General features: G+C 37.1%; 1 protein-coding gene across 1 annotated transcript in view; it reads left to right on the forward strand.

Annotated features, from left to right (window-relative positions):
- Positions 1-16,040, forward strand: part of dusp22a (dual specificity phosphatase 22a) — a 55,122-nt gene that overhangs the window by 26,061 nt on the left and 13,021 nt on the right. The window contains exons 5-6 of the mRNA XM_066714086.1: positions 14,642-14,716; positions 15,303-15,474. Coding sequence (XP_066570183.1) covers positions 14,642-14,716; positions 15,303-15,474 — 247 coding nt within the window. The remainder of the gene's footprint in view (positions 1-14,641; positions 14,717-15,302; positions 15,475-16,040) is intronic.

Below are 16,040 nucleotides of genomic sequence, written 5' to 3' on the forward strand. Positions count from 1 at the left end.
AAAGATGTGTTTTGAGTAAGCGCCGGAAGGAGGTCAAGGACTCTGCTGTTTTGACTTCATTGGGAAGGTCGTTCCACCACTTAGAGGCCAGGGATGAGAAGGAGCGGCTCTGGAGGAAGGGCAGTGGAGAGGAGGCAGAGTTAGTCTTCTAACTCTGCCTCCTCTCTACTCCCCTTCCACTCCCACTCGCAATAACTGGAGGTAAACCCTTCTTTACAATGAACAAACAAACAAGAATATGATTAAATTTATGACTGTGATATAGACTACAAATAGAAAATTAAAATTGTGTGGTGTACCTAGGGGAAGAATTATATATTAATGTTACAACATAAATAGTTGGATAGTTGGAAGTGAAGCTATTTTTAGTCGGCTCCTAGATTTTAACTGCCAGCTGATTCATGTCCATATTCACTACGACAACACTCATTTGTTTCTGTAGGAACATCGTAACTTGAAGAACACGGTTTTTAATTCTGCTTTCATCAAGATATCATGACTTTAATTACTTCAAAGTACTATATTTTGTAATATCAGTACCATTTTAGAGAGGATTTGTCAAACATAATGCAGGATTTAGATTCTTAACATTAAACGATAATGGTAATGTCAAGTTTTTGTATATCAGCTATTTATCAATGTATACATATATATGCAGACACAGAAGATTGGCAGAGAGATCATATGTAAACATGTTTGTGTTTGTCATGCATTAATATTAGTAGTAGTAGTAGTTGTTGTTACTAGTTGTATTATCAGTAATAGCAGGATATGTGTTTATGGCTTGAGGACGGTGCAGCTCCAAGATAATTGTACAAATGCCATTATTTTATTACCACTAATCTCTTCCTTTAACATTATAAAATCTCTGACGCTCTGGAATACTGCAGAGCAGACAAGTTTAAAGGTTTAAAAACACTAATAATTATTCAATTATTTACTTATTTTTGTTGTAATTTATTACAAGCTTTTCGGTGGTGTATAAAGTGTATACTATAGCAAATAAGTTGTTCTAGAAATTAAAACAATTTACAATAGTGGGTTCTATGTATACTATAGTACACATGGTAATACAATAATGTATTAAGACTTACTAAGTGAGTGTATTAAAGTAAGGTGAGTCACTGCATTAACTTAGAGTTTATTAAAGTGGATACTGTGTTTACTACCTTAATAAGGTTTGACTAAGGTGGGTATTGTGTGTACTGTTGTAAGCGATGATAATATAGTAATTTATCAGGTTTTACTACCTTGTGTTATGCAGTATACACTCACCTAAAGGATTATTAGGAACACCATACTAATACTGTGTTTGACCCCCTTTCGCCTTCAGAACTGCCTTAATTCTACGTGGCATTGATTCAACAAGGTGCTGAAAGCATTCTTTTGAAATGTTGGCCCATATTGATAGGATAGCATCTTGCAGTTGATGGAGATTTGTGGGATGCACATCCAGGGCACGAAGCTCCCGTTCCACCACATCCCAAAGATGCTCTATTGGGTTGAGATCTGGTGACTGTGGGGGCCAGTTTAGTACAGTGAACTCATTGTCATGTTCAAGAAACCAATTGGAAATGATTCGACCTTTGTGACATGGTGCTTTATCCTGCTGGAAGTAGCCATCAGAGGATGGGTACATGGTGGTCATAAAGGGATGGACATGGTCAGAAACAATGCTCAGGTAGGCCGTGGCATTTAAACGATGCCCAATTGGCACTAAGGGGCCTAAAGTGTGCCAAGAAAACATCCCCCACACCATTACACCACCACCACCAGCCTGCACAGTGGTAACAAGGCATGATGGATCCATGTTCTCATTCTGTTTACGCCAAATTCTGACTCTACCATCTGAATGTCTCGACGGAAATCGAGACTCATCAGACCAGGCAACATTTTTCCAGTCTTCAACTGTCCAATTTTGGTGAGCTTGTGCAAATTGTAGCCTCTTTTTCCAATTTGTAGTGGAGATGAGTGGTACCCGGTGGGGTCTTCTGCTGTTGTAGCCCATCCGCCTCAAGGTTGTACGTGTTGTGGCTTCACAAATGCTTTGCTGTATACCTCGGTTGTAACGAGTGGTTATTTCAGTCAAAGTTGCTCTCCTATCAGCTTGAATCAGTCGGCCCATTCTCCTCTGACCTCTAGCATCAACAAGGCATTTTCGCCCACAGGACTGCCGCATACTGGATGTTTTTCCCTTTTCACACTATTCTTTGGAAACCCTAGAAATGGTTGTGCGTGAAAATCCCAGTAACTGAGCAGATTGTGAAATACTCAGACCGGCCCGTCTGGCACCAACAACCATGCCACGCTCAAAATTGCTTAAATCACCTTTCTTTGCCATTCAGACATTCAGTTTGGAGTTCAGGAGATTGTCTTGACCAGGACCACACCCCTAAATGCATTGAAGCAACTGCCATGTGATTGGTTGATTAGAAAATTGCATTAATGAGAAATTGAACAGGTGTTCCTAATAATCCTTTAGATGAGTGTATATGGTACTGTATTAATCTGCCATATAAATGCACCACAGATGTACCATACTGCATACAATGGTTTAGCATATGAAATACTATGGTCATCTTTAGCAAACATTATATGGGAGACTTCAAATGTGAAATGATAATCATCTTTATTTAGAATACAATATATTAAACTATTCAAAATTCAGTACAAAAGCATTCAAGCTTAGTATTGGTTATTATTGATTTGTTTTTAGCAAATTGTACTCGATAATACTGTTGCACTCCACTCCACCATGACATCCAACCAGTTTCTTTTTTTGTGGCCACTTGACAACAGAAATGGCAACACTATTAATAAACCAGAAAAGCTTTGGGAAATGCTTTTATTTCATGATTCTAATGACAGTCAATTATAAATGCAACATTTGAACATGACTTGACAAAAATGTGAAATTTCAATGAGATTTGGCATTCATTTTCTCTCACCAATTCAAGAAACTGCGGCTCAAAATTCAAACGCAATGTACATCTGCGTTCTGCTTCCAGATTCATATCAACGAGACAAAATTTAGTTTTTGTTGAATATTATAATCAATTAATATTATACAATTTCAGATCACCTAAGTTGAATTAGACACATTTTATGCAATAGGTGTCTTTACAGTCAAGCACTTCCTAATGCTATTAATAAAAGATTGCAAATTTGTACTAATATCAAAAATATAATAATGGCAATAAGCCCTGCATATAATACATTTTAATGTGAATTGCGCTTAATGTTGAAAGAGCATAACAGGGCATACTGTACTGAAAAGGACAAGACCAACACCTACTAGTACTATATACAAAAGATTGGGTGTTTAAAGAAATACTATATATTACATATTGTATGTTTTAAGTACATTTAAGCCATATTAAGCGTTTTAGACCCATAAATGTATGAAAAAGGGCTCAGTCTTTTAACTGGCCTTATATACCGTGTGCAATGACGCCCATTCATATGTAAAAATTAAGAAAGTCAACGCATTGTGTCCTTAATGAAAACTAAATGTAAAATATATTCACTTTAAAGGAACTGCATTTTCAGAACTGGGCTCCTATACCGTGCACAACAACGCAGATTCTTGTGCAATAATAAATAAATAGCCTAGGCTACATTGATAGAAACATCAGTAAAGAAACATTCTTATTCAAAATTAAATTAAATAATTTCAAATATCTCAACCTTTAGGATAATGTCACATGGATATCTTATTTTTATATTTAATTTAGACAAAGGTTTCAGTTTGTTTTAAATTCACCTCCATTTTTTTTTATCTTGCCAAATTCACTTATTATTGTGCATCAAATTATAAACAAATAAAAGGCTTAGTTAGCTTCGCACAGTAGTATAGCTGTTTTCGCTTCTGCTTCTACATGTGATCTCGTTTTTTTTTTGTTTTTTTACAACGTATTTGTGCTGTGTGTAGACACTGAATGAATTGAATTTGGATTGTTAAATAGGTTTTCAAAGCCAGCAGTAAAGCTTGCAAATTAAGGACACAATCCGCAATGGTGGTGGTTTTTGGTTGCCGTGTGTTTCTCGACTTCTGTGTCGTTTGTTTCTTTGGAACGCCCACATCCAGTTACGTATGTGTTCAGTTCTCAAACCAGTGGACATGCAGGCTGATTTGTAAACGGTTTCGCTTGTTCCCCAGCCAAGCACCAGGCCCAACACCAGCACCGGCTATGGGAGTGGACGCACTGGCTTACCAGTGGCCCCATGGCTGCTGTATGCCTTCCCACCAGTTCCACTTCTACAGGCTTACTTGGAGAGAGTCCTGTCTCAGTTGTGCTCCAGCTCTGAGTCTGGCCCCTGAGAGGGACAGATCGTCAGCAATAGAGCTGTCAGATGCTGTCTCCATCTACACTGTCTCAATACACCTACCTGGCAGGTGTTTCAATCTTGGGGTATGAGTCTTGGTTATGACCCTATTTCATGCCCAATAACAGTCATAATGTTTCCTAAAGGAGCTGCTTGATGCAGGCAAGTAGGAGTCCATGCTTAAGGTTTACTTGGCTGCAATTTCTGTATGCCATAATTGTTTTGAAGGTCTCATTTCCTGGCCTCTCAATTCTTTAAAGGGCGCAGCGTCTTCCCCCCACCTGTCTGTCATACAATACCATCGTGGCACCTTGATGTAATGCTCAAAGCACTTTCCACTTTGAACCACTTCATTCTTTTGACTTAAAGTTATTATCTCTAACTGTTACTGGCTATTGTTTCAGCCAAGCGGTTGGGGGAGTTGCCTGCAGTTTCTGTATGTCCTTCCTGCTTATGCTTTGCAGGTGAAGGTTCAAAAGAGCCTCTCTGAGTCTAAACCCTGCTTTTCTGTCTAGAGTTTTGTCCCCGTCTCATGTTAACAGACCGGTAGAGTTTGCATTTGCTTTGCCCTATGTTAATAGGACGTGTTTTATTCGGCAGGACATTTATGTTCACTATGGTTTGAACAGCTATAAATGCGTCTACCACCAGCTTCTGCCCCTATGATTTGCACTTCTAGTGTGGATTTTAATAGAACACAACCCATTTATTAGTTGCTTGAATATTTTAGGCAGGAAGTTATTCATTTAAAGGGGAAAGGAAGGCTGGTAATTTTTTTTTAACAACAGGGAGGAGTTTAGGCTGGCCTGGTTTTCTAACCTTTGTTTTAATTTACTTATTTTGGATTTTGGAAATAAGTAATAATGACAGAAAATGGTAGTGATAACAGCAGTCCTCCTGAATTTTGTGTTCCAGGATTTTAACTCATTTGCATAGCTTCATAATTTTGACATGTATAGCCTACTGCATTGACATTCTTAAAACCAGAATGCATAAGTCCTTATTAATTAAAAAATCTGGCCATGTTTAATATTTTATGCAGATATAAAGCAATGTAGATGTAACAATAAGTGAAAGAGTCCCGGCTGGATCCTACGTTTTGGTCCAAGAACTGAAAACAAGGTTGTGAGTGAAGTCAATAGTTCAGTAAGCTCTTTGGCCAAAACCTGCCAGACCTCTGTGGCTTCAGTTGAACACTTAACAACAGTTTATTATTAAAGTTGCACAGTCGAGTTTACCCTAGCATGTGCAAAAAGTGAAAAGGAAATTGACAAAAAAGGGGATGACATAAACTGCTCCCTTGCAGCCTGTGTTTCTCCCGCTTTTGCAATGTGAGAGACTGGAGAGGAAGGAAGCTGCTGAAAAACAAGCAGCGCCACTGCCTCCATTGGCTATTTAAATCTGGTGTCACAATCCAAGGGTTTTAAAAATAAAGACAACGGTCTGCCCGCTGGTTTCAACACTCCTCTCACAGGAGCAACAGCACCTGCTATACCAGGTTAAAATCCTTACAGTCATTCAGCTTAATGCTAAGACTACCTTTAAATATTAGTAAGCCTCCTAACAATGCTGTGAAGATGGTTTAAAGTGTCTCACTGTCTCCTGACACATGTAATACATTGGTGGGACGATTTAGAATCAATCTAAATGTGTAATATAATCCATATTGGTGTATTGATTGTGCAATAATGCATTTTTTTAAATCTATAGAGCTCTTCAAGTTTTGTTTTATAGTCAATTTTTGTTATAGTGCTGTACAATATTACCTTAGAAGTATGAGTTATTTTTTTATACACTTCCTTGTTGAATGTGCGTCACCTTGAACAAGTAAATATTCTGAAATATAGTGCAACCAATAAAATCAAACCATGAAAAAATGTATCAGAACTGGGCTTATTTCTTAGTAAGTAAACTCTTGAGTAAGTAAATGCTATAACATGAAAATGACCTCAGATTTGTGGTCCAACAAAATACTTTGTGACATTTGAGTGAGCAGTTTCACTGAACAGTCCAATTATAGGAAATAAAGGCAAAATATCACGCAGTTATTGGCCTACTACATTTTGTTACCAGGCTAACTCCAACTTGGTTTCTTTCAAGTTAGGTGATATTCTAGAGATATCATAAAATAGTTTAAATTAATATCAGGACTTCTTGTTGGCCACTGTAAAAGGCTTTTGTTTCAAATTGAGAATTAACCCTGTACAAAGGTGTCTGCTAAGCAATAAATAATAATAATAATAATAATAATAATAATAATAATAATAATAATAATAATAATAATAACAGCCATATAAACACGCTCATTAGTGAGGTATGTGCCTTTCTATTAATGTCACATTTAAGGCTGCTTTAATAGGATGTGCACTAAATTCATAGGACTACACTCTTAGCACCATGTTGACTTGGTCCTAATGTATCTTTCTTAACTGGTTTCCAAAGAATGTATGCCAATAACTGGATGGTATTTTCCCGTACAACTCAACGGAATTGCTCTTGGAGAATTTTGAAACATACAAATGTGAAAAGCAAAAAATGGAAACATACTAGTACACTTACAATCTTATTATGGCCAATGACTTGTTTCTTCGTGTTGTTTCTAAAGACCATATTGATCCTCTGGGATGAAAAGTGCTACATCAGTGCACTGTTGGTGTAAATTCACTTTCCATAAGCAGAGGGTTGGGCTTATGACTCGACTTTCTATGAAGTAACGCATAATTGTTCCAGCTCAGGAAGTTATGACATCATCTCGAGCAAACTCTGCATGTGTAAATTCCAGTCTGCCTCTCTGGGTCAACTGTAGAAATGCATCGAGGTCCAGACTTTCAGTTGGGTCCCGTTTGCTTGTATCTGGATGATCAAAAGGATTGTCAAGAATTGAGACATCGGCATCATCTTAGTTCAGAAGAGATTCTTATTCTCTGTCCCACTGCTGAAATATGTACTCAAGTCCACCAATGACCTCTGTACCTAGTTTAAGTAATCGAAAGTCTAATTTTGAATAATGACTCGTCTCAGTCAGTACATCCTGAAAGCCCAGACTTCCATAGTGTTGCCCAATTCGTGTATCTGTAATACAGTTATCAGCAACCTGTCACGCACAGGGGAGTCGCATAGTTAAAGTACTTTTGCATGTAGATTGGTTAGATTGTGTACTGCCTCCACTGAAAGCTGTTGTTCATCAGTACTGTGAGTGATGTAGTTAGATAGGTGTTCCTGTTATTAATGACTTGCCAGCATTCAAGTATTTTCGAGCGGTCAATTCTGAGTGGTATAGGAGGTATGTTCAACATTTAAATTATGTGAAGGACTGCACCGTACAGTCATAACTATCAGCTGGGTCGACACACACATTGTTTTAACAGAACTTCATGTTTCATGTTTTTAAACGATTACTTCAAGGTTGACATAAAAGAAAAATCATCAATTACTATTTGTATTTTCCTGGGAGTGTAACCAACACTAAAGATGAAAAATGTACCAAATGTATGGCGTACATTAGTGTACTGTTGCTACAGCTGAGCAAGTTACCTCTTTTTCTTTCCACAGTTCAAATGCTGGACAGTAAACGTCTACCTCTTCTCACAAAATGTCTTCTCATGAATTGTGTTCTCAGTATAGGGAGGACCATGCTGTGACTTTGTGTACAATCCTTTGACCTTTTCCTAGAAGAAAAGCACAAATTCTCCCTACTGTGTCAATCTTTTCAATGATTCTTGTAATATTTTCCTTCCCTACTAGTAAAAAAAAGTGACCAGATATGTCCTCACATTTCTATATATTTATACAAATATACTTATAGAAGCCCCTCCCTTCAGTCTGTGAAACTATTAGTATTCTGTCCTCCGTTAACGCCTTTCACTCTGATTATAAAGTAATTTGCAACTGACACTTGGCCCAGTGTTGTCTCCTTCCTTTGATACTACTCAAGCGATTGTGACTGCTTTGCTGACTTCCTTCCCGTTTTTTGAAATTGTACTAGAGGTCCCTGTCCTGGCAACAACTAAACTCTTTCTCACCTCTGAATGCACATACACCCTACAACATAATCCAAAATATTACACATTTTTGTCATTTTAGAAAACCATAAGACCTATTGTAAGAATTAATTTACTTGAAAGACTAATTCAATCCAAACTATGAATGCAGTTGTTTTGGTTTTAATTCTCCTCAGGAGTTAGTTTGGATATTTTTGTACAAGTATTTTATTATCTTAAACATAGGAAGTAGGAATGGTGTAATGTTTGTGTTGTTTTTGTTCCTGTTGCAGTGTTGGACAGTGCTTTGCTACCAGTCTCAGCTGGTTAATAAACACAGACCTTTTTATAATAATCAAAACAATGAATTTAAAATGTTGTCTTGTAGGCTAGTACTTCGATCTATACTTAAATTAGATTCTTCTTTACACTTTTAGAATAAAAAAAAGTGTTACTGCAGAGGACTTGTGAGATTATCTAATTGGCTGAATTACCAAACATTGTTCAAAATGTTTAATGTAAAAGGTTGCACCAAGACAATAACCTAACCTTCCGTTACATGAATCAATACAAGCTATGTTCTATATATTCCTGACAAAATCACGGTGGGAGGATAAATATTAGAAATGCATAATACTGTGTAGGATTCATTTGAATTGGCTACATTTAATTTTACAAATGTAATTGACTGTTGAAACAAATATATGTATTTATTCTGATTTGTAGATTAGTAGTTTGTATACACATTCATACTTTAAGAAAACAAAAAACATGTATATAAAAATGAGGTCATTATATATATATATATATTGGTGCAAACAGGACATCCTATATAACATTCGACATTTATGGTGCTTGTTTAAACAAGGGCCTAATATGTGTGGCCTAACAAAGATAGATAGGAGTGTAACCTGTTATTTATAGCTGGGCTATAATAAGAGCCCCGAGCAGCATGTATACCAGCTTTTTAAAAATATGCACCAAGTTCAGAATTATTTCAAGCTTTCGTGGTATGGGAATCTGTGTTATACACCACACAACATTTGTCAAGTTCTTATATTAGTCCTCCACAGCAGTGGTGAAAGTAGCTCTTGTATACATAGAGTATTACTTTGTACAATATTCTATGCAGTTGCTTTGACTATTTTTGTGTCAGTTTGTACTTTATTTATAAGTTTAGTCATTTAGTCCATAGGCCAGATGAGATATCAGCGCAACCTGAGGTGGCTGGTAACTGGCAGCTTAGTCTTGTTTTTTTCTCTCTCTGGTATTACATAGCATAATGTTTTGAGGATGAAGCACACTAAATTGGCTTTAAATTCAGTGTTTAGTGTTGACGTATTGTTACTAGTTTGGGGGCTCAAACTCTCACTGAAGGACTCTAAAGGAGAATACTTAAAAGTAGACATAACATGCTTGTTAATACCATCCAGTGAGATGTGTATTATGACTGTCAAGTCACATACTATTGAAATCGTTACTGTAGCATTAGCATTGCAGGATGCCACTAATGATAAGGTGCGTGTTACAACTCTGCATAGGACTAAAAAAAAGTCTGAGAAGCCAGACAGTGAAAGCTGTTGACTCAGGGGTGCAGTGCTGCAGGATCGAGGTGCTAACCCCTCACTTCATGGATATGTACAGTGGTAAAAGTTGTGTAATTGTTTTGCTCCTGCTAATTAATGTTTTGTGGTGTGCTAATTGAGAAGTGATCTAAGGATTTCATCCAGCTGTTTCTTGAAGTGTCAAAAACAACATGGCTGGCTAATATGTTCAGGACTCCCACAATCTACAGTGCTTCCTATTTTCAGTTTTAAAAGCACTTTTTTCATTTTCACTTGTGTCCTCTTGAGTCCGTGCATCACTATTCATTTCTGAAGAGCTCAAATGTGTTGCCTTTGCCAGTTCCTTTCAGGATCATGAATACATCTATTAAAATAATCGTATCTGTACGAGACTAACAATATTGTGTTCCTTTACCTGCCAGTACAGCATGATGTAGGAATTAACTGATTCCAGAGCAACAATGTTTACTCAAGACGCATCTTTTCAGGCAGTACTTGTAATATTAGTCCTTTATCCCTGCTAGATAGCACTTCTCAGTTTTATCATGCTTCTTGTGTTTTCGATTTTGTTTTCCTCCTTGCTCCCTTTCCCGTAGCCCTTGACTGTGACCCTACATCTTGACAGCACTTAGCTTTCACCGTCCAGGATGTAGGGCCTCACTTACTGTACTTGCCTGTGTAAATTGTAAATTGGAACTTGTAAAATGTATTTTATTTTGAATTGCTATGTTTTATGTAAATTGAATTTGTAATGATTGATGCCTTTTACTTAACTGTATTTTTGCACTTTGTTTTGCACTTATGTTGTAAGTCGCCCTGGATAAGGACATCTGCCAAGAAATAAAAATAATAATAATAATAATGTATTTTTTGTACAACTGTACACAATACTCTGATTTTAATATTCATCTTTGATTTTCACCATTGTAACTATGCTAAAAAATGTTTTGCTTCATTGTCTAGAATTGGAGCAAAGAACTATCCAGCTGCTATTCCCGCAATTTCCATGAGTAGTGCAAGCGAGAGAGTATGTTCCGTAAAATAATATGTATTGTGCAAAATATGACCACTGTGACACTTAACCTCTGAGATCATTGCCCATCCTGCACTGATGATGGCATTGTCTGCCATCCTTATGTGGCAAGTTGTCAGTGATGGCCATCTGTGTACACCTCCACCTGCTCTCTCTAACACAGGTCTGATCCTAATGAGTCCTGAGACAGTGCTAAGAGTGCAATATGATAAGAAGTCATGTCTCGTATATAGTTAAGAGGAAAAGGAATTGTTCTTTGAAAAAAAAAAAACATGATACAAAAACCAAACCAAGGATTAACAGTCGTTCCTGTCCCAGGTTCAAGTACCAGGCAATGATCTTATGTGAAGAAACTTGAAAGGAGAACTTTTGACCTGTCAGTTCTCACTGTGGCACTGGCTTGCCTCCTGCACATGCGTGAATAACTGAACGAGACTAGTTTAAATGGTATTATTGACAATGCAGTTAATTCTAATCCCAGTCTCAAAATATCATGTTGCTGCTTCATTTGGAATAAAGTGTAATTTCAGTTGTAAAATTCTTAAAATCCAAGGAAAGTTTTAACAGCTGAGAAAATTACATTAGTTGAGATTTTGGGTCCTTAAAATGTAAATTAATCTAGGATGTCCTTGACAACTGGACTTTCCCTGTGAACATCTTTGAAATGTCAAGTTGTCAGTGTGAATGTAATTTACTTATTTTATTGTTAAGCATGCACTGTAAAACCACAAATAATGACTACATCTAGAAATTCTGCACACTGTAACAAGAAGACCGGAAATCTCTAGCTATGAAAGAATAAAGTGCTGAAAGGACATCTTTTCAAGATTTGTATCCCCAGGAAAAATAAAACCAACACAAATCTATTTTAACAGCCTGAAATGCTTGAGCAATAATGTCTTATTTTTTAAGAGCAGCTCTCTTGTAACCATGTTTTTCTTCTGTTGTGCAATTTTCTTTGTCAGACATTTCCCAATGATATTCAATTGTGACTGGGGAGGGGTGGGATATGTAATTTAAAATGCTTTTTAATAACATTAAAACATTAAAATTAATATACTTTTATTAGTAACGCATTAGTAATGAATCTGCAAGGCTTTTTGTTTATTTTGATAGTATAATTGCTACTTTTCAATGCTGTTAAAAAGTCATGACTGTGGAGTTAATGTCAAGACTCATATTAAGGTCGTACAGCAGGATTACAATTTAGTTTTGGTTAATATTGCGGAAACCTTACAATTCCTACTTTGGACCTTTGTTTTGTTGTTTATTTTGTTTGTTTAATTTGACCTACATTTATATTTAACTACACTGTCTAGTGTTCATTCCTTCCCCAAATCTCACAATTAAGATAATAAAATTCACTTATTTTCCCCATTTAGTACAGACATTAAAAATACATTTATATGTGTAATAGTTTGATTATTTTAAAGCTTTCGTTGGGGGGGGGGGGGGAGTGGAATTAAAGATCTGGTTGCGAAGATATTTTTCAAGTCCGAATGTTTGTCTACACCTATTATGGGAATTCTTGTCTATATTTGTATCCTAATGTGGGGATGCCATGTATCTTAAAAAGCCAGTAGTCATGATGATAACAATGATGAAACAGTTGAAAGCACATGTATTGCACAGATTGTGTCCTTATGGGAGAGTCCCTCACATTAAAACAGAGAAGATGTGAACAGGCAATATCTTGAAGACACACTTTTCAAAAAGCATTAATCTTAACCAGCAATTTAAATTTGTAGTGCTGAATCTTAACATAAATACTCAGAACCGGTGTTTACATATTTCCCTGAGCAACAACCATAAATATATTGAGTGTTTCAAAAGCAGTCTAAATAACTCTTGAAATTTCTGCAACTTGCAACCGCTATGAAAGATGTGAGCAATCGCACTATAAACTGGAATTTCAACCTGTCAAATGAATAAAAATCACATAGTCACTGTTGTTAAATCACCTTCCTCAATGTGTCTTTACTACCATAGGTTAGTAGCTCCTCTTTTGAACAACACGGTATAATGTATTGGTATTTGTGGCAGTTTTCCTGGCATGACTTCAGGGAGTTTGCCACCTGTCATGATGTCAGTACCTGACTGCCCTGGAATATTTTGCAAACAGTCCAGGATTCTCTGTCAAAAGCTACTGGAACGGTTTAAATGGTATCTGCATTTTTTCCGAGTGGTAAATGTTTGTTTGTTTTTGTTTGTTTGTTTGTTTGTTAAATCTGACTGAAGACTTGTAAGAGGAGTCTTAGGGATGGAAATGGATGAGTGACATAGAAAAAAATTATAATGTTTTTAATTTACAGAAGCTTTCAGTCTTTTTCGTCCATTAAACAACAAAGATGAATTTGATACTGAAACAAAAACTGTTTCCCATGTAGATTTTACAAAAATAAATGTTAAAAATAATAATGAAAACTACAGAAGAAGTGTGTGGCATTTATTTATTTTAAACTCTGGTTTTGTAAATATAAGGAATTGCGGTGGAACTAACAAGCACAGAGGGGGCAAGGCGCTCTCGTGGGCCCCCCCACCCCCCTCTATAAAGCCTACAGCTGCGGGGTCCACAAGGTAGTCCGCTGCAGAGATATAACAGGGTTTGTTTTTTTGTATTTTTGTATATAAACCAGGTTGGAAGTGTTACAGAGTTAAAAACACACTGTAAGCTCACTCCACAAAGGACAATACACATCACATTGTTTTATGTATCTAACTTAACGATGGCAAGTTGGCTAGTTACTAGAGTCTAAACCAGAGACAGAGCTTGCCGACAGATAGGATAGGTTACACATCAATCAAATATTAAAACAGACCCGCCATTATTTTATTGAAAAAACAAAGATGAACATTGAATTAACAATCTGTTTTCAATTATTTCAGAGTCACTTTTATGCTGTTTAGCCTTGGCTGTGTGTTTAGGATCATTGTCTTGCTGAAAGGTGAACATCTGCCCCAGTCCAAGGTCTCTTGTAGACTGAAGCAGGTTTTCCTCCAGGATTTTCACATTTGTTTTCATTCATCTTGCCCTCATTCCTGACAAGTTTCCCAGTCCCTGCTTATGAAAAGCATCCTCCTAACATGATGCTGCTCCCACCATGCTTTACTGTGGAGATGGTGTTCTCTGGGAGATGAGCAGTGTTGGCTTTGCTCCACATATAGCGTTTTGCATTTAGGCCAAAAAGTTCAGTTTTTATCTTATCCGACCAGGGAACCTTTTGCACATCTTTGCCATGTTTTCCACATGCCTGATGGCAAAATCCAAAGGAGATTTGATGGGATGGGTTTTCAGTAATGGCTTTCTCCACTCCAGTCTTCCATAAAGCCCAGCTTTGTGGAGCACCTGGGTAATAATTGACATATGGAATAGTTGACATATGACATATGTACAGTTTGTCTGGGTGTACATTTCTTGTAAGTTTGTTTTTTATTTTAGTCATGTGATCGCTGCAGATTTATTTTCTTTCCTTTTTTGAATGTTGGATTGTTTACTTGTTTATTCCCTGTGTTGGAAAGGAGATTGATAATTCCATCTTTCCCACAGCCTTGGACACAGCAAAATTTAATGTCTATGAATGTTAGTACTATCTAGGAGTAAGAAACACTAAAACTCGGTTGACTTGATGATTGGAGTAGCCAAACCTGTTGAATTTATAGTTCCCCCCCCACTATTTAGGAAATTGACACAACACACCATGCAGATTCTGAATATGAGTGTGTTCCTTTTATTTCAGGATACAGCATTTCAAGGAGTGCATTAGTTTTATCCACGAGAGCAGACTGAGTGGAGGTGCTTGCCTTGTTCACTGGTATGTGTCTTGCAACTCTGGTGTCAATTCCAGTTGTAATAGAAGTGTGAATTGCACTAGAATCTGTTTGCCACTGTGAATGTTTTGCAGTCACTTGTGCCGAGCAAACAAGATTAAAACACTGTTGAAAATATGTAGTGACTGTATTTTTTTTCTTGTTGAAATCAACTGGGGTGGGGAAAAAATTGACAGTACTTATATATTGATGTTCTCTGTTTAATAACTCTTAAATGACTCACACAAGACGCTTCCATTATATCTAAAATAAGCAACACTTCCCTAAAAATTCATCACTGACTTAAAAGTAAGTCTTACCAAAAGAGAGATTGAAGAACAGTGTTTCATGTGGATACACATAGTATTTCACAACACACTTGTTGTACCTGGATATCAGTCAATAGCAATGGTCCCTAAAATCAGAAATCGAATAGAAAAATACCATGGGTATTATTTAGAAATCACCACCAAAACAGAAAAATATCCCAGATGTGATGTCATTGTTCTGTCTGTACAATCCAGCAAAAGCCTGCACTATGATCTCAGCTGTGCTCAGTTGCTGTTGTTGTTGTTGTGTCCCTTGGTCCAGCCTGGCCGGGGTGTCTCGCAGCACCACAGTAGTGGTGGCCTACCTCATGACGGTGACCAACTACAGCTGGGAAGAGTGTCTGTCTGCAGTGAAGGCGGTGCGTTCCTTCGTTGGGCCCAACTTTGGTTTCCAGCAGCAGCTACAGGAATTTCAGATGACCATGGTGTCTGAGGTAAAAAAAAAAAAAAATCCCCCCGCCCACCTAGTATCTTGACAAGGATGATCATTAATATCTGGAATAAACTCATTCAGTCTTAATCTAGGACCTCCTGTGTCCATGTATTAACTTCAGAATGCATAACAGATTGTGATTTTGGAAATACCCTTCTATAGTTATTGTTGCCAAGTAATGTAGCAGACCGGCCTCTGTTTTGTCTGTTCATTTATTTAATACATTTTGTCTCCCTTGCAGCTATCTAAACAACTCTTTAATAGGTGACCAATGTTTGATGTGCAGGAACAGGTAGGAGGTATCTAACAATCCCATAATCGGCATTTATAGTTCTTCATGTGCCTGACTGTTTAAGTTCCAGAAAACTTGAGATTGAAAGAGTAAACCAAATAAGGGAAGGTCTGAAACACAACTGAGTTAAAATGAAAGGGATTGTTCAACCAAACTGATGAAGAGCACACCGTAGAAGACAAAGGCAATTCTGAGGACTAGGATTGAGAAATCCATATCTAGAGCTAAAGGCTGGGGACACCTTGCTTCTGTACACACACACACAGTTTCATATA

The sequence above is a fragment of the Amia ocellicauda genome, chromosome 9 (genome assembly GCF_036373705.1).
Source record: "Amia ocellicauda isolate fAmiCal2 chromosome 9, fAmiCal2.hap1, whole genome shotgun sequence".
Lineage (NCBI taxonomy): Eukaryota > Metazoa > Chordata > Actinopteri > Amiiformes > Amiidae > Amia > Amia ocellicauda.